The sequence below is a fragment of the Rhipicephalus sanguineus genome, chromosome 1 (assembly GCF_013339695.2).
Source record: "Rhipicephalus sanguineus isolate Rsan-2018 chromosome 1, BIME_Rsan_1.4, whole genome shotgun sequence".
Classification (NCBI taxonomy): Eukaryota; Metazoa; Arthropoda; class Arachnida; order Ixodida; family Ixodidae; genus Rhipicephalus; species Rhipicephalus sanguineus.
This window is the reverse complement of record NC_051176.1, coordinates 309,234,685-309,254,641: the sequence shown is the minus strand read 5'-3', so window position 1 is coordinate 309,254,641 and position 19,957 is coordinate 309,234,685. Positions and strand designations below refer to the sequence as shown.

Below are 19,957 nucleotides of genomic sequence, written 5' to 3'. Positions count from 1 at the left end.
GCGGCCAGCGCTCTACCAATTGAGCTACAACAGCGTTCATTTCCCTGTCCTCTTTGTTGGGTATTTCTGTATTGGGTATATTTATGTCCCCTATGCCTTCAAGTGCAAAGACGAAGCCTTTGATGATTATACTTTCTATAAAATATGGAATTTCAATTTAACGAAGTTTCGATATAGGAAAGTAAATTGCCAGTTTTACAGACTTCGTTATATCAATGTTAAACTGTATATGTAGTTGGCAGGTGCTGTAGCAGGCGTAACACAGCATTATGGCTACATACATGCATGTTGTACGTGTATGTTTGTGCACACACATTTTTGAGAGCATATGAGGTTGCATACATGCACATTTCATATCACCATCATTAGCCTTTTTTTAAGCCCACTGCAGGGTGGATGCCTTTCGCAATAATCTGCAGTTTACCCTGTCTTGTGCAAGCTTATTCTGTTTTGTGCCTGCAAGTCTTCAAATTTCATCAACTCAACTAACTTTCTGCCATCCTCTCTTACACTTTCTATAGCTCTAACTGACCATCACTTGCCTGTACTGTGAAGTAGTTTGCCAGCCCAGGTCCATTTTTATTTCTGTCTATCAGAATATCAGCTACACCTGTTTGTTCTCTTATCCATTCTGCTATCTCTTAATATTGCACCTATTGTTCTTCATTCTATCATGTGCTGCCACCCAGTTAACTTCTCGAGTTTCTTTGTTATCCTCCAAGCTTTTGCCCCATATGTTAGTACTGGCAAAATACAATGAGTTCACACTTTTTGCTTTAGGGACAGTGGTAAATTATTGGTCATGATTTGGGAATGCCCATCCTTAATTAACTCCGGTGAATCTCTTTTTCAGGCTCCCCTCTTAGTAATTGACCTAGAGACAACCACTCTTGCGTGGATGCTCAAGGCTGGTTGCCAATCTTGAATTCTTGTTTTTACCAGGCTATTTCATTATAGGGTTTTTTCATGTACAAAGAGTGCTTTTACTCACATGGTGCTTGCTGACTCTGCTGAGAAAAGAACATGCCTTACAGGTTTCAGTAGTTGAGAAGAGGGAGAATCTGGCCTCTATGATGAAAGGCAGCAACTCTGGCACCTTGCGCCTCATAACTACTGGACTTCTAGAAGCCTTGGCTCCTGGACCACACCTGAGTCGCATGTGCCCACCAGTAACATTTGGCAACTGGAGCACCTACAGGCCCTTGCTGGCTGTTGGTATGTAAGTGGAACCTCGTTAATGCGTACCTGCCGGGAACGCCGCATAACTACGCACTAAACGGTAGTACGCATTAACCACCAAGTAAAAATTTGCATCTCCTCGCGTACGCCATCGCCGCCAGCAAAGAAATATATACAGTGCCACAGCAAATATTCCCTAAACTACCCACTGCAAAGCCTTTTCTTTGTTTTTGCCAAAGTGGAGAAAAGATTCTGGCACTCTCGCACGACCACCCGGTAGTGCCGATAGCGCGTGGTGGCGACGCCAAGGAGCATTTCGTAACTATTACAGGGTCCGGTATACGCAGTGACCGACATAGCGACGGAACGGACAGTGTCGGCTATGTGTGTGTGCGTCTGTACCGCGATCTGCTACTAAACGAAAACTGACAGTTTCAGTGAAACGCGGTACGGCTGCGTGGAGCCGATCGTCTCCTGGCTAGTTGCGTGCAGTGCGTGGCCTCGGCTCGCGCCGTCACTGCCGGGCCGCTTGCTGCACTTCACGCGTGCATTTGTCGTGGGAGTGTTCTTCGTACCCACTTCGCTCCAGACCGTAACGCGGCGATGACGAACTTCCTGCAAGCGATACGCACTCTGCGACGCTCTAGCGGTGCTGGCAGCGGACGGAAGCGCGTTTGGATGGTCGCCCAATAAAAGCGTGCAGTATGGTTACAACAGCACTACGCTTGCTCAACTCCGCAACAGCGAGCTGCTTTCGTTTCTACAAAGCGGCGCGCGCTTGAACACGGCCCCGCACAACGAGGCGGTAGCGATCGGCGGCCCAGCGCGTTCAGATTGTCGCCTATTAAAAGCGTGCAGTAGGCTTAAAGCAGTGCTGCGCCGCGCGCGTGCCCGAGCAGGTATCTGAAGATACTTATTGTGATAAGGTTGTCGGCGATAAGTCTTGCTAGCGCGTTCGTCGGTGGCCGCCGCCTCACCTTCGTTCTTTCCCGGTGCTTACTCGCAAAAGCGTCGTCGCAATCGCGCGGAAGTCGAAATCAGCGATCGACCGATCTACGTACTTCTCGAAGACGGAAAACCTTTGGCGGCACTCTGGGGGATCGGGAAGTTCAGCGGCGCAGTAAAATTTTATGGCACAAAAACTTATCGCGGTACGCAGGGTACGCATTAACCGGTAGGCGTAGGACGAAGCACTACGGCTTGAGCGGTCAGCGAATGCATTAGGCTTTATGAGACTCGGTCGGGGATTCATCGCAACTACGTTTTAACCGTTAGTACGCTTAAAGGCCAACTCCGGCGATTTTTCGAGGTCGATGGATCTCAGTGAAATTCGCTGGGTACGTTCCTTTGCACGTTTCCGTCATTTATGCCAAATTACAGGCTTGAGACATGCGCAGATTGTTTGCAAATGAATTTTAAAGATTGTCTGCAAATGCCCTCCTGGCTTCCCACAATTATTGGCAACATTGCGTCTGCGACGTCAGTATTGGGAAGGCGGCGGAAGTGACGCAGCCGAGGGCACCGCTAACTTCGGCGCTTCGGCCGCTAAAGCGAGCGTTTGCTGTGCACAAGGCGACAGACAGCGTTGGTTTGGCCGGCGCTTCGCTGGTTGTCCCGGCTGTCACAGTTTTCATACTCCGCGCCGGCGTGACCGGCATGCCTTGCACAACTTCCGGTATGTTTGTAACAACGTCTACGTCATATGTATACAGTACACTCGGTTGGGTTTCGGTTTCGGTGTTGCGCTTTTTTGCTTATTTAAAATTATTCTCCAATTTGCCAAGTATTTCTGCTATCGGGCCCATAACAGGAGCGTCTCAGGAACATAGAAGCACCATTACTTTGGCATGGGCAAAAAATCGCCGGAGTTGGCCTTTAAAGCGGGTACAGATTAACGAGGTAATGTTGGTTTGAATGGTTGAATTAGGCATTTCGTATTTTCCTATAATGTTAATAACAAAGTAACCTGGGCCAGAGTGTTATCTCATGGCTGGCGCAGTATAGGGCACGGAGAAAGAATAATTTAGTAGGCAAAACTCGGCTGCTTTTCGCGTTCTCATAATGTCATGCAGGTGCGCGGTGGTGGATGTCGGGACAGCATCACCTACTGAACTGCAACCAAACTTCCATGCCAGAGCTAGTCTGGCTGATGCAGGGAGCACGTGGCCCACTCTTGTCGCCTGCTTGTGCGTGACTGCTAGAGCACCGGCCATCTGCTAGAGCACCGGCCGGCTGCTAGAGTTCCGGCCATCTGTACTTGTCACAATGTTAATAGCTAACACGCAGCGCCCTCGCGCGGCGCTGTTGCTTTGTGTGTTGTGGCGTCACGCCTGGAGACTGAAGGATGGGGACGCGGGAAAAATAAAGAGTTAGTTCGTTTTGGGCTCTTTTAGCGCCATGTCTCATTTTGCCATCTAGTCTCCGGCTATCTGTACTTGTATCAACTGGTGACGAAGATAAAAAGAATGTTCTCGTGAGTTCCTGCCGCTCCACCATCCGTCCAGATGCCAAATTTCGGCAATCTTGAGCCTTTCGAGGAAGGAGGCGATGACTGGCCCTGCTACGTGGACCGGCTGAAGGCATTTTTCACGGCGAATGACATCGCTGAAGACAAGCGAACAGCAGTCTTCATCAGCTGCTGTGGGCAGAAAACATATGCGTTGCTTCACAATTTGGTCAAGCCTCACCAGCCAAGTGACGACGCTGGACGAGATTCTGTTGGTTCTAGGAAACAACTACTGCCCGAAGCCTTCTCCTGTTGTGCAGCGTTTCTGCTTCAACTCGCACATTTGCGCGGAAGGAGAGTCCGTCAGCAACCTCATTGCAGCGCTGATGAGCCTTCCGAGCACTGCAACTTTGGTAAAGAGCGTGAAAACATGCTCCGCAACTGCGTCGTGTGTGGCATCAACAACACAGACGTTCAAACAAGATTGCTGGAAAAAGCGGACCTGACTTTCGAAGATGCAGTGCAGACCGCTCTAGCAATGGAAGCAGCAAAGAAGGATGCAGGGGAGATAGCACAGGCTAACACTAGCACCTTCTTTTCTACCCTCCGCGTCTCGGCAGCGCAGGTGGGCGTGTTCTGTTATCACTGCGGGGATGCACACCTGGTGTCCGCTTGCCAGCATGTGAAGACCGTCTGCAATTACTGCCACAAACGCGGCCACTTTGCAATATGAAACGAAAAGAGCAATCACAGAGTGACAGCTCTCCCAGGCCGCGTTCGCTCACGGGCCGAAGTTCACTGTCTGCTAGCAACCGTCATCGCGTAAATATTATCCAGGATGAAGCCTCCGCTACAACTTCGCCCACCGAAGTTTTCGACATGTGGCAAGTTGACGACACCAAGGCGCCTCCACCTTTTACCGTCAATGTTGAAGTTTGTGGCAAGCCGCTCAGCATGGAAGTGGACACGGGGGCGAGCGTCTCAGTCATTGCTAAGTCGCGTTTGCTACAGTCGCGTTTTCTACCTTCAATTCCTGTGCAGCCGTCTCAAGTATTTCTGCGAAGCTATCCGGGGATTTAAAGAAGGTAAAAGGCAAAGCTGATGTCCATGTAAAGTTTCATGGCAAGGAGGCTGACTTACCGATTTTTTTGGCCGGGAACGGATCACCCACTCTGCTCGGACGCTACTGGACGCAGGAATTGGGCATCGGCGTCTCCGACGTTTAAGTGAACATTCATGCACTTGCTGATGTGAAACACGTAGTGCAAGATTGCACTGAAGTGTTTGAAGAAGGCTTGGGTACGTTCAAGGGTGCGACGGCTTCACTACATGTACCTTCAGATGCTCCACAACGGTTCTTTAAGCCACGCCCACTGCCGTATGCCTTCACAGACGGAGTAACGCAAGAAATTAATAGTAACACAGACGGAGTAACGCAAGAAATAAGAGAGTCCATCATTGTTCCAGTGAAGACAGCTAGGTGGGCTGCTCCAATTGTTCCTGTGACAAAAAGGGATGGGCGCATCAGAATCTGTGGGGACTTTGGTGTCACCATTAACCCAGTCGCAACAGTGAAACGCTACCCTATTCCAAGAATTGAGGACTTGTGGACTGTGCTGGCTGGAGGTGAGAAATTTACAAAGGACTTGCGTGGCGCATACCTGCAAGTCGTCCTGGATGAGGCCTCTAGAGTGTACGTCACGATTTCAACGCACACGGGGTTGTTTCAATACACGTGCTTACCTTTTGGGGTCTCATCTGCTCCAGCTATTTTTCAACGCGAGATGGAGAACTTGCTCAGGGGTCTGCCACATGTAGGGGTCTATTTTGACGATATTCTCATAACTCATGCGAATGATGCCGAGCACTGTCGCAAGCTCCGTGCGGTACTAGGCATACTTCAAGAATCTGGCCTCAAGTTGAAACTCGAGAAGTGTCACTTCTTCATACCCCAAGTTGAGTATCTCGGGCACATTATCAGTATGGAAGGCCTCTCCCCGAACATGGACAAGGTGTCTGCCATTCTGCACGCTCTTGTGCCACAAGGTGTCAAGGAACTTGAAAGCTTCTTGGGACTCGTCAATTTCTATTGGCGTTTCTTGCCCAACCTTTCTGCACTTCTCCGTCCGTTGCACTTGCTTCTTGGTGATGGAAAGAAGTGGCTGTGGGGAAAGGACCAGCAAAATGCTTTCACTGCCTCCAAGCATCTGGTGACTTCAGCTCCAGTTCTTGTACTTTTCCTCCAAGACAGGCCTGTATGTCTCAGCTGTGATGCATCACCTTATGGCGTAGGCGCAGTTTTGGCGCACAAAGACGCCGATGGCCAAGAATGTCCAATTGCTCTTGCTTCGAGAACTTTATCAAAAGCTGAACAAAAGTAAGTCAACTTGACAAGGAAGCACTGGCCTTGGTGTTTGGCGTGTATTGGTTCCACCAGTACTTGTGGGGCATACCGTTTGAAGCACACACTGAGCACAAGCCACTACTGGGACTTCTGGGTGCCAACAAGCCTGTTCTTGTGCAAGCTTTGCCAAGAGTAGTCAGATGGGCTCTGAAGCTCTCTGCATACAATTACAAACTTGTCTACAAACCTGGCAAAGAGCTCGGGCATGCCGACGCGCTTGGTAGACTGCCGCTGCCTAACAACTGCACTGCATTTCCTAGCCCTGCTGAGATCTTCATGCTGGAGGAGGCATATCCACGACTCCTCTCACCAGCTGTTGTAGCACGAACCACAAGGGACGATCGAGTATTGAGCCATGTTGACCTATATGTGTTGAAAGGAGAAAGCCTCCCAGTGGGACCAGAGTGGAACCCCTTCAATGCCAGAAGTGCGGAACTCAGTCTCCATGAAGGCTGTCTACTATGGGGATCAAGAGTCATGATTCCGAAAAAATTGCTGGCCCAGGTACTTGGTTTGCTCCATGCCAGCCACCCTGGTACGAGAAGAGCAAGATGATCGCTAGGAGCCATGTCTGGTGGCCCGGCATTGACAATGACATTGCAAACAGTGTGAAGAGCTGCGCTACGTGCCAGGCTCAACATCGAGCTGCCCAGACAGTGCAGCAGACACCCTTGCCTTTTCCACAGCGACCCTTGTCTAGGCTTCACATTGATTTCGGGGGACCATTCCTAGGGCATACATTCTTGGTTATAGTGGACGCCTTCTCGAAATGGATAGAAGTCTTCCCTGTGTCATCCACATCTGCAGACGCTACCATTTCTGCCTTGAGAATGGCATTCGCCCAGCACGGCCTCCCCGGCATAATAGTTTCGGACACTGGTCCTGCTTTTACCAGTGCGCAGTACCTGGAATTCTTGACTCTAAATGGAATACGCCACATGCTGGTACCGCCGTATCACCCTGTGTCCAATGGTGCCGCAGAGCGAGCAGTACAGACTGTCAAAAACAAACTCAAGAAATCTGAGTCAGGCAACTTCCAAACACAACTGTCTTGGTTCTTATTCCACTACAGGATTACACCTCACGAAGTAACGGGTCGGCCACCATGCGAACTCCTGACAGGCAGAGCCTTCAAGACACCGTTGGATGTCTCGCGGCCAAGCCTGCAGACGTCAGTACTTCTAATACCTGTGTCACACAGGCACTTTTGAACGGTGATCCAGCCGAAGGCCATTCAAATGCCACAACTCTATCGACTCGATGGAGTTGTCGTGCTGCTACACGGCAATGCTGAACGGCCGTTGTGTGGTTCAGGCAATTCAGGCGTCTCTCGCAAAAACTGCGTGGCTCTATTTCGTATTTCTTTATATTTCTTTCGTATATCTTTATTTTCATATTCATGTCACCGAAAGTTAAATAATACAAATCCGCTTAAAAGCACAAATATGCCTGTTGTTTTTGTTTGAACATTTTGATAAAGTGTTTATTTGTAGTTAGCAATACATATTTAATTTTTAAGTTGTTGAGCAGCGAAACTGTGGCGAGCGATACATGGCTAGACGGCACGATAAAGACAAGTACGTTGCTGATGTCGAGAGTATGTGCAGTTCGCACATTTCAAGTGACACAAATACTTTAATAAATAATCGATAGCGCTCACATATACTGCTTTAAAGCATACTGGTTAACGTTTTCTTTTTCTAATCGTGAGTACGAGCACACTGTGAACGAGAGAGCTCGTTCACGCTGTTTCCGCTTGTGTCGCTCAATGGCCATCGAAGTTTCAATGGAGCTGTGGGGTACTCCGTTGACTCGATAGACTGTTGACTCGATGGCCTTCAAAACCGCCCGTGTGGCAGCTCGTGCTTGACCATTGAGTCAATAGACTATCGGTTGGAAGGCCTTCCAAGCACCCGTGTGACACGGATATAAGGAAACTTAAGCAGAAGTTGTATGCCGACAGAGGATCCCGGCAGGCTCCATCATTGCAACCAGGAGACAGCGTGTATGCGCGAAACTTTCGACAGGGAGCACCATGGGTGCGGGCCAGTGTTGTCGACGTCACTCCACCGTCGGCCCGCGTCATTCTCGACGATAGGTCTATATGGCACCGACACAGTGACCACTTGCGTCTTGCCCAGACAGGGCCACCGGCTACGTCTGAAACAGATGCGCTTCTCCCTGCTAGTGCTGCGGCCATACCGCAACGGGAACAGCCTCTTCTCCTTGAATCAAGTGTTCCGGACATGCCGGAGCAAGAGGTTGTCGAGCCGTCTACAAGTTCGCCTCAGAGGGGCTGTGCCATAAACACTGACATTACTGCAAGCAACCGTGGTGTTCATGTGGGGAGTGACTCTTCCGTGGCTGCGCCTTGCACACCAATGTTGTGACGCAGCAAAAGGACGAGGAAACCAGTGCTTAGGTACTACCCGTAGTTATTCTTCTTAAGAGGGGAGGAGTGTCAAAATGTTAATAGCTAACACACAGTGCCCTTGCGCGGAGCCGTTGCTTTGTGTATTGTGGCGTCACGCCTGGAGATTGAGAGATGGGGACGCGGGAAAAATAAAGAGTTAGTTCGTTTTGGGCTCTCGTAGCGCCATGTTTCATTTTGCTATCTAGTCTCCGGCTATCTCCCGGCCATCTGTACTTGTATCAGCACCACCTTTACAGTAGGTAGCTTTAGGTGGCTATAGCTCAAGCACACTAGCCAAATGCAAAGCTCGTCACTAAACAAGACGGCAGATTATACAATGTCTTTTCACTAAAGTGAAACATCTGGAGAAATGCAAGGTGTCGCCCCGGGGAGGAGCAAGGACTCTGACTGGTCAAAGATGGCTGCACCTCCAGGCTCAGCGTAGTACTTACGCCTGCTGACTGTTCCCCTGGGGAAACGGTTTTAGCAGACGTAGTTGCTTGTTGGTAGTTCTCAATCCTCTCTTCCAATAATTTTCGCCCATTCTTTCAGGTGTTCAGGGTCAGTTAGAGTTTTGAAAGCTCAAACTTTTTTGCACATTATTTATATTCACTGTAACAGTTTGGAACAAAGCATCAGCATCCTCTTGTTGATTATCGAATGCTTAGAACGTCAACACTTACATTTTAGAGTAGCAGCGGAGAAACTGGCGAACCTATGAAGTGTTGATTCTCACTGCTCAAAGCAGCAGCAGGCGTTGCTCAGCTGTTCACTCTGTTCACGTCCACTCAAACGTGCTGCAGAAATATAATTGAATTTTTTTTCCCTGCACATTAGTTATGTATTGCTTACTCTGATCGGCATTTTTATTGCGAATTTTAATAAACTAGGACAAATTGTTGTCTTTCGTTATGTTGAAAAATTTACAAGGCATAAAGCCATACCATGCGTGGTTTTCTATACACGCGTGGCTACGATTGCCGGGCATCTGCTCTTTGAAGTGTGCCAGGTTCTTGCTTTCATTGTCGCCTTAACAGCTTCTGATCCTAAATATAAATAATGAAAAATATTGGTGCTAAAGCGGTCTACATGTCATTTATTCTTTGAGTGCAAACCACACTGGCACAAACTTTTTTGGCAGCATCCAGCAGCATAGCGCGAGCGACCAGTAGCAGATGACACTGGGTACCATCGTAGACCGCTGGGGAAAACAAGCAGTTTCTTGTGTCGCTGCAAGGCACGCCACACCTCTACTTCCCAACCCGTGATGGCACGTGTGAACGTGCGTGTCTCCTCCTCCCCCTGGGTTACATTATTGTGACTCGCGCTGATGCAGGCCCAATGTTTCGCCTCCTAAATTATTCTTTCTCTGTGGAACAGGGTATCGTGCAGATTTGTTTTTAGCCGACCCATTCAATTTTCTCTAATAGACAAATGTAGGACATGGTTTTCAATCATTTTGTGAGGAAAAGCAATGTCACTGGCCAACCGTACTTCCTGAACTTGTGATAAGTTTTAAATTTGGCACTATTTACACATGTGGGCAAGTTGCAGTGTTATAAAGCATGATCAAAACTACAGCACACCATAAAATTGTGTGGTGCCATCGGAACTGGAGGAGGGTGATACCTGGAGGCTAATCTAGCCTTCAATTGCCACACCTCACTGCCTCTTTCCAGTAAACTTTAGGATAATTTGTCACCATTTAGTAGCACAGCACGAGAAAAGTGAACACGATAATTCACATGTGGAGGCAAAACAGGGAACCAACCCTTGGCCTGTGAGCCATTTCATGCGCAGGGCCGCGTTGGGGTATTCACCCTGTGACAATACACCCTGAAATGAGTCGGCCAATCACTTGCATCTTTCAACCCAGTCACTTGATCGATGAGGGTTGAAAGGATGGACTGGGAGTATAGCCAGGCATGTATAGAAAACCATGCAGGGTATGGCTTTATGCTGTGTAAATATTTCAACTTAAGGAAAGCCAACTTTGTTCTGCATAACTTAAAGGGACACTAAAGGCAAATAACAATTTCTGTCAGAGTGAAAGCTCAATGTATAACAACATCTAAAACGGCAATATTATCAACAGCAGTGCCCTACTTACTGAGAAATTAAGCTAAATGTATCACATGATGAGCGCCACGAGCGGCATATTTTGGAAATGATCCCGATGACGTGAGAGAGTTCAACTACAATTAATCACTCGCAATCAAACTAGCTGCAATAAAAAAGAACCTTCCGTCCATCAAGAGACATAATAAAATGCTGCTTGTTCGTTTCTGTTTGATTCATGGAAAGAAGAACCTCTGGCATTGCCATGGGGAACGGCGTGCGTGGTTCAAAAGTTCCGTTTTCGCCGAACTGCGCTTCGTCTGGCACCCTGCTTCGCCCACGCGTTCACGTCTCAGGGGTAGTTTCGGTATCGCGTACTGCCGTGTGTGTTTTGCGCGCTTGTGAAAGTCGCTCTGACAGAAAGTTCGACAAAATGCCGCATACATGTGATGTTGCCGGATGCCCGAATGGCGCACGCCGCCAGTGCACGCCGCTGCGCAGTAAAGGCGGGCAACGTTGGGCACGGCAGCAGTGACGTGAGAAGCACCGCTTTCAGGCGGGTGATTTGAAGTGCGCTAACGTGATGCGGACCACTAAAACGTGATTTTATTTCAAAATAAGCACTTCCTTGGCACAAAAGTAGCACTACGAGGTTTCTGGACCGTTATTTCAACAATCAACGTCGACTTAATATTTGCCTTTAGTGTCCCTTTAAAATTTTGAGGATGAGTAGAGACATAGCTAAAGTCTGCAGTAACATAATAAATGCTAATAATCATGTTCATTGCTCTATGTGGACAAGAGTTATAAGTCTCCAAAGAGTACCATTGACTGGCTTAATTTTCAGGAAACACAACAGGCAGTGTCCAAGTGTTTGACTTGTCTTCTGGTACCTTAGAGAAAGAGCTCAATCTGCACGCTACACCTGTGAGGTGAGTGTTCCACTCAGGCTCATAATTGAAACAAGAAAATCAGCAAATATAAGCAAATTAATAGTGTAATTCTAAGAACTCCTAGTTTTTTTTTGTCAATACACATGTTCTTTAGCACCCAAATGTGTCAACTTGCTGTTTCTGTGTATTTTTGCAAATGTGTAATGTTCTTCTGTGTCCTGAGCAATTCCTACCATGAGAAATTGCAGGCATGGAGGTAATTGTGAAAGTGCGCCCCGCCACGGTGGTCTAGTGGTTATTGCGCTCGACTGCTGACCCGAAGGTCGCGGGATCGAACCCCGGCCGCGCGGCTGCATTTTCGATGGAGGCGAAAATGTTGGAGGCCCATGTACTTAGATTTAGGTGCACATTAAAGAACCCCAGGTGGTCGAAATTTCCGGAGCCCTCCACTACAGCATCTCTCATAATCATATTGTGGTTTTGGGACGTTAAACCCCAGATATTATTAATTGTGAAAGTGCAGCTTAGCTAAGGAAAGCAGATTTCTGGCTGTAGTTGTAATATTTCTAAACACTGTAGAGGCTATTGTGGATGTAAAGCGTGCACATACTCCAGTCATTGGTCAGGCAGTAATGTGGTAGCTGCAAAAATTGCGCCAAACTGCGCCAAGTGGTGAAACTTGCCACATCCTGCTACATGTCGGCAAAAATCTCATAATTTGCGCCAAGCGCGCATCAGGACGTCATTTTAGCGGCCTTTAAGAGAAAAACAGTATGGCAGGCACTCGATATAACTAATTGGTCGATCAAACTTTACGTGCGCATGTTTTTTTTCCAGCAGACTGCTACATGTCTGTAGTCCACTGCAATTTATGAAGACAGGAAAAGGCACAGCCCAGGGGACCGAAGCATGGCAACTAATTGCCTCCGCGAATAAAGAAATAGTCCCGCTCATGTTCTTGGCCATGCTCACGGGCGGGCACCAGAGTCACTGTCCGTCCGGCTCATTGGTGCAGGCTTTTGTGCATCCACTTTTGACGTGGCCGCTGCCTTCTGAAGTTGTACAAGACTATGGAATCAATTAAGCAGTAATTCTGGATGCCAATGTTTCCTATCGAAAGAGGGGGGGGGGGGGTGAGAGGCTGGGTGCATTGCTGTCAAGCAGCGCCAACTACCCCATACTGTGTACTACAACTCATTCTGTGGGATAACTACAGTCAGGATTTATCAACGTTTTCAACTTTCCTTCATTCATAGTGAGGGTCTCGTTCTGGCAGACTTGATGCCTTCAGGTAGTATGCGAGGGATTATTGGTCAGCTGCCAGCTGACCAATAATCGGCACCTCAAACCCAGGCCAGGCCCGGGTTCGGGGTGCCGAGCTCGGGTCGGGCCGGGATTGGACTTTGCACAGTTCTTTAAGGGGCACTAAAGTGATACAATGAATTGGTTCAGACTGATAAAGTGTACTCTGAGAACTTGAATGCAATCAGTTTCACCATCATAAAGAGAAAATCAAGGGCAAAGTTCAATCTTTAAAAATTTCGCGCCGAAATCTCCACGCATGATGTCACGGATTTCGAACTGTATTTGTCGTATTTTGGGGACATTGGGTCAACGAAACTTCCTGAAACTTGGTATGTGGAATCTACGGCCGTCTCAGAGGTCAATGTAGTTTTTACCGGTTAGGAACTACGTAGATCCCAGTAGGCGCCATAAGAATCTATGATGTCACGGTGCTTGTTGCAAGATTTTCAAGGTGGCGTCGGTACCTGCATTTTCTTTTTGTGCGTTTTCTTGCTTACCAAGACTATTGTCGCAGGGAGTCTGGTGATTATGGAATTTTAAGAGTAATTTACTGATAATAGAAGAATTGTACCTTTCTTTAGTGCCCATTCATGTGTGTTCCTCATGCGTTGCGCGTACATATATGCGTCACATTTGATCTCGACAAAACAATTTTTTTTTTTTTATGTGGAGCAAGCAATTTGGAGAAGTTTTATGCGACAAGTACTTATCTCCTTTCGCTTCTTGCATGTGGGGCTACTTGATTTATCTGAAAAGGGCGAGCTAAAAGTAAATAGACCAGGCGCTTATGCAGTTCACATCTCACCATTCTTTACTTTATTTGCATTCGTTAATATTTTATACCCCAAATGTTATTCTGTAGTCGCAGTAATAAATATAATATAATGAACTTATACCTATAACTTACATTGCAAGTGCGATCGCAGAGCTCCAAGGCAGGGAAACGTTTTTGAAAGTTCTAGCCCTCCACTAAAACGAAAAGACTGCGCGGAGCCTCGCTGCATAAAATCCCTATATAGACATTCTTTTTCTGTGGCTCCGTCTCGGCTGCCAGAGGTCATGTAACGCGAGATGGACATGCACAGCCTGCTTTGTGAGCCCACATTGTTAACATCTGAGATTTCGTCTTGTTCCGCTAATCGGGAGTCTCAAGCTCGTCTCAGCTAACGGGCCACATTCATGAAAATTTACTTCCCAGTGATGCTACCAAGGAATGATTCTGATTTGGAGCAATTCTTGGAGCAACAAAATTTCCATTTTGGAGCACTTTGGAGCAGCAAAAATTTTCATCTTGGAGCACTTTGGAGCAGATAATTTTGCATCTGGGAGCACTTTGGAGCAGCTTACATCCTGGAGTGCACTAGAGAAGCAAATTGCATTAACATTCAAGCATCTGAATATTAATGAGAACTTACAGACAGTAATGCCAAGGACTGGTGCTGACTAACACTCCTAAGTTCCACATATATACCCCATAAAGTGGACGGGAGGATGACCGCCGCCGTAGCTCAGTGGTAGAGCATCGGACGCGTTATTCGAAGGTCGCAGGTTCAGTCCCTGCCGGCGGCAAGTTATCTTTTTGTCCACTTTACTATCCTAATCACTAGAGACCGGATTTTAGGCAAATGCCTATTTTGTTCCTTGCGCTCCTATTGTGCCACTTTGATATATGAGCATGAATTAGAGGTTAAGAAAGGCTTTTATAGTGTTTTTATGGTGCCTATAAATGCCTATTTTTGGCGTTCGTGCCTAAATGCTCACAAATGCCTATTATTGCCTATTTTCAATACTGGCACTTATATTAACACTTTAAGCCTCAAGTTTTGCTCCCGGGAGCAGTTTGAGACCGTTATTCATGTTACCACGCTATATTGGCTGTTCGGAACTAGGAGGTTCAACCAGTGGTGAAGGCAGAAATTTTTTTCGGGGGATGGGGTGCGGGGTGAAGACACGCAAGAGTGTGTTGATTCGACAGTGGAACCTTGACTCACCGTGCAGAACACGGGAGAGACCGTGTTCTGCGAACCTTGCGGGACAAAGCATATTGCACGGCTATGTTCAACTGTTTAACGCCTTTGTGCCATCTTATGCAATACCATTTTTGTTTTCCTTTCGTAGATAGAGCCGCGCATGTCTTCGTTTCAAATTATTTGCATTTATGGGAAAATTTATTGGGCCTATAGACCGTTTTCACGGAGAGGAGGAGCGTAGCCTCGAACCGGTGTATTTTCACCGCTTTCTCTCTCTCCACCTCGGCCGACCGCTGCCGCTGGTGTGTGCGGATTCCCGAGTTTTGCACTGCGTGGTGCGTGAGAGGTCAGCGTGTTTCCATTTTTCGACGCGCTGAAACAATTGTGCTGCCGCAAATCGAAATGTCGGACGAGAACAGGTCGACAAGCTACCACTGCGCTGTGTTTGGCTGCGGCAACAGCTACGGAAGCCTGAAAGACTGGCAGCCAAGGCATGCGAAGTGCACAATGTTTTTAAATGACTTCGCTTCTCTCAGGTCGCACGCCTTCTTCTCGGACAAATAGTATATTATTACATGTGGTGTCTGCACTTATGGCCATTTCTCCAAGTCACCACACCAGCTTGTGATTGTGCTTGGGTGCTGGTACACTTTATCATCTGCACCAAAGAGAACCAATGTCAAGGCTGACGATTAATACACAAAATGTTTGGCCAAGAGTTGTTCTCATGAACCTCTCTGATTTCTATGCTACAGCACATGATTTACAATGCCTGCGGCTAGAAAATGTTCCATCTTAGTGCGTGCAATTTCGAGATTATTGAATGAGCACTTTTCAATCTACATGACAAAGGCCCGCACGACATGTGTTCTTTGGCGTAAGTACGCGTTTCTAACGTTTCGTCGAGAGCACGTTCTTTCTCGACTTGTCAATTTTGTGACGATAACTGGGGTAGCGTTATGACAACCGCATCTTTTTTTTCGCGCGGCAGCCTGGGTGTCGTGAATAATCGGCCCATGTTCGTTAAAGCCAGGTCGTTACCTGGACACGTGCGCTCGTCGTAATGCTTCTGAAATATTCGCCAGAAAACAAATTGACAATAATGTTAGCAAAAACGGGCGCCCCTTCGGCGTATCGCTAGTGGCGGCGGCTCGCGCCGAAGCGAACTTACGCCATGCCACGCTTCCGGATGTGCAACAGGTTTATTTTTATTTTATCATCGGTGTTGTTTCTACGCCGAATTTTGAGCTCAGAAGTACATGTCGTACTTCTGTTCCTTATCCTATGCAAGGATCAGAGGCCACAAGCTACGACGGCGACACGAATAAACACAGGCATCGGTGTTTGTGCTCCTGTCGTTCCGTGAACATTGTATTGCAACGTGCCAAGCGGAACCAAAATGGTCTGTTAGGGATTAGAGTTACGTTGAACTTGAATAATCGCGGCACGGAAACCCGGGAGCCATCTTAAACACTAATGCGCGCACCTACCCTATTGAAACGTTCCGTATGCCATTCCAATAATTCCATATGTTGCATACGTAATCCATATGTTTTCGTATATTGTCCATATATTTTTCATATGTTTCAGTAAGATTCTTGAGGAAACATACGGAATTATTGGAATGGCCATACGGGACGTTTCAAAAGGGTAGCGCGCAGCCGAACAATGGCCTACGTGTTCGCTCGTCTCTATTTATGTTTCTCCGACTATACTTCGACAGTTGTCCTAAATGTTAACGCTCTTTTATAGTGATTATTCCAAGAACCTCACTCGGCCAGCTATAACAAAACATACGAAGCAATTACCAATTTACACATCCTGCTTAAGAACTGCATTGGCATTCTACTCATCGTCGGCGCTGCGGCGAGAACGCCTCGTGGGCCGCCGCTGCTTGCTGTTTCAACCATTTTGAAGCTGCAAGCTTAGCGATTATTTATCAGCGCCTTTACACTCGAAAAGCATTGCCCTGTTTTGCCCGTGTGCTGCGAAGAACAGCAATACCTCGTGAACCGAGCGCATACGCTGCATACACTAGCATACACCGCCGCGGAACCCCACACACCGGAAGGGCGGCGAAACGTCGCAGACGATAGACGGCGCTGCGGCGGTGGCGTGCTTTAAAAATGGCAGCCTCCTTGTGAAATTGGTGTATATTTACTGTTTTGGAAGCCTAAAACGTTGTTTTGCCTGCGTATTTATGGTTCCTAAAACGGGCTTTTTTAGTGCCTAAGAATCCGGCCTCTACTAATCACTACAAATAACATCCCCTATACCTTCTTTGGCATTATTGTTTGTTAGTTCTCATTAACATTGTGTCTAACAAAGAAAAGGTTAGCAAGCATGTAGGTTTCTTGGTATTGTGTCATGAATGAACAGCTGTAAAACTGGAGTGCACATATAATAAAATGGAATTCAATAGACCTTTTTCAAGCACACGAGCGCCACCAACGGGCGCGCAAGCGCTCATGGGAAATGTGTGTACGCCGCAGCAGCCGCCGCGACGAGCGCGCGGGCCTCGCACTGTAGCTTTCCGCTTGCGCCGTGGCAGGACTTCTTAGACACAGTGAATTTGGCGAGGTGCAACATGTTACTGCGCAATTCAATCACGAACTTCAGTGTTTAGCTGCTGCGGCCTCTCGACGATTTCCATCTGTCCTACTGTTGGACCAGTTGAGCGGCTCAGAAGCGTCACTTTTTATTTATCTTTTTTTTGCCGCCAGTGCGCCTTAGGGCATAAATGAAAAAAAAAAATACAACTCGGTTGCCTATGAAGTGCAGGAGCGGTCTATGATTCGCGGATGCACTTGGAATCAACGTCCATCGACACTGTCAACGAGTTCTGTGTGAGGTTCTGATATTTAAAGCGTACACTAGAAAGTGTAGTCGGCATTTGGGGAAATGAGATACATTTATTGCGTCGCTCGCACTCTATATGTAACGAACGCTATGTACCTACTAACCTTCGTTGGTGCTATAACTACAGGTTGGAATAGTACTCAGAGCGAAAAAAGAAAGGAGCAGTACAAGGAAGGAAATGCACAAACCAGCGCTCACACACAACTGAAAGTTTATTGCACGCGTGAAAAAAACCATATATACAAAAATGGGAGCGCGTCGTGCGTGTCATAAAGAGGCACAAAAAGTCACACCAAGGCGCATGCTTACAGTCGATTAATAAAGCTGAATTCCTTGTCTTGTAACGAATGAGAAGGTTGACTGACACAAAGTGTGGCGTTATTTGTGACATGATATGCCTCCGAAATTTCTTGCGTTGTCCGATTAGGTTGATGGTACAAAATTACTGTGCTTTCGAAGATGGGATTACATTTTCATGACTGACATAGCGATGCGAGATGAGACGGCTCCATTCAATGAATTTCGATGCTCGCTGAGGTGCGTATTAATACATCAACCAGTCTGGCCGATGTGCATGTGGACACAAGAAAGAGAAATTTGCGGTTAACTCTTACACAATCTACAAAACAATTGGGATGCCTCTGACCGCGTTTTTCTTTGCCCACCTCAGACCCCTGCGACCTTAATAGACTAAGCTTATTTGGGGTGGCAAACACAACCTTCACCCCCAAATCGCTTCCCTACGTTCTTCAGGCCATGCAACTTCTTTTACATATGTGGAACAACTGCAATATTTCTAGTATTTTCATTATTTACGAATGGAGGATGTCCATGTTAATCTTTCTTTGCCATGTGAACAGATTTTCGCAAACCGATTCAGCGATACGCAGGATATCCCTCCTCTTTGATCACTTTGCAGCTTGAAACTACTGCTCATCTTATGTTTGCAAGTTTTTTTTCCAATGCTGTGCATAATCATGACATCACAATTCCTCGTTTAACAATATTCGAATGCGCCGACGCGAAATTAAACACCGATTTCGCTGAACGTGGGCTATACTGCCCGCAAACATGCTCCGCAGTGAAACTTAAAAGCATGTATCAAGAAACTGCAAATTATCAGAGCAAGGCATCTCGCAGGTGAATTCTAGTCCCATCCCTTTTTCTTTAAACACGTTTAGAATGTGCTCACTTCTTTGTACAGCGCGTGCCTTGTCAATTAAAACCAAATAATCATCTGTATACCTGAACACTGTTACACCTCTCTACAGTTTGGTTGAACCCGATCACGAGCCGCTATGGCATTAAATGCCATAGCGGCTTGTGAACAAGTAATCACTCAATAAATACGAATTCAGTGTTCCAGCTCACATTGCTCACGATAGCACGTTTTGACTGTATGTATCGGCACGTGATAACTCGCATGCCGCTTAACTGCTCGGTAATACCTACACTGACTGCATCATTCCTTTCGCAGACATGTGTAGTATTTAGGATTGAATTATAGTCAACCAGCGGCGACGCGTTTTTTTTTTTTTTTTTCGTTTGGTGCTCCGTACGGCGCCAACGAGCAGCAAGCAACGGAACAGCCGGCGGGCTCGCCGTACACACTTTTCCCATAGTGCTTCGCTCGACCGCGGGGGGTTCTGGGATCGCTTGAAAAAGGTCTATTAATCCAGGCTCACATCCAGTGGGACCAGATACTGTTGTCACAAAGCACATTGTAATGCCATTCAGAATTAACGAGATTGTGTGTTGATGCTTTTTTCATTGTTACATTCACAGGTAATGACATTCGCTGATGCGTAAAATGCCCATCCACGGTTCCAAGTGTAGAGGTCGCTACTATTGTGCTAATGAGTGGCGCCCTCCTCCTAGATGTACGGAGTAGAATAAAGGTTAGTTGTAGTTTGGGTTCAGTGTCGACCGGTTGTCGTACTGCAGGCTATGCGAAGCCTTCTTTCGAGCATCATAATGCAGACACGCTCACCTGCGGATTCTGTGGCCACGTGTCTCGTCCTCGAACGCAATGCCCGGCACGCAGCTCGCTCTGCAACTTTTGCAAAAAGAAGGGGCACTTCGCGGAAGTTTGTCGCTCACGGAAATCGAAGCAAAAAGCTGCTTCCATTCACATGAGCACCGTCGAGGCGGGGCCCAAGTCTTTATTAGTGGACGTCACCGTTGACGACTACACGATGCAATTTAAAGTTGACTCTGGCGCCGAAGTCTCTGCTGTACCCGAAGACTTCCCCAAGCTTCCAGCCAAGCTGGACAAGGTTGACACTGTGCTTACCGGTCCTGGAGGTCAACCATTGCGGGTACTCGGTTCATATACAGCCCAACTTCGTTGGCGCGGGAAGACGTCCTTGCAGCGACTCTTTGTCATTGAATCGCCCTCTGTTCTTCTTCTGGGACTTCCAGCTATACAAG

The 19,957-nt window shown here is 47.3% G+C and overlaps 1 protein-coding gene across 3 annotated transcripts in view; it reads left to right on the top strand.

The window, feature by feature from the left end:
- LOC119379425 (WD repeat-containing protein 11) overlaps window positions 1-19,957 on the top strand; it is a 448,867-nt gene that overhangs the window by 144,941 nt on the left and 283,969 nt on the right. For 2 of the 3 annotated variants that reach the window (XM_037648734.2, XM_037648736.2), the window contains 2 exons: window positions 1,035-1,215; window positions 11,348-11,432. In XM_037648734.2, coding sequence (XP_037504662.1) covers window positions 1,035-1,215; window positions 11,348-11,432 — 266 coding nt within the window. Of the gene's footprint in view, window positions 1-1,034; window positions 1,220-11,347; window positions 11,433-19,957 lie in introns of all 3 variants that reach the window. The other variant, XM_037648735.2, reaches the window with a different exon arrangement.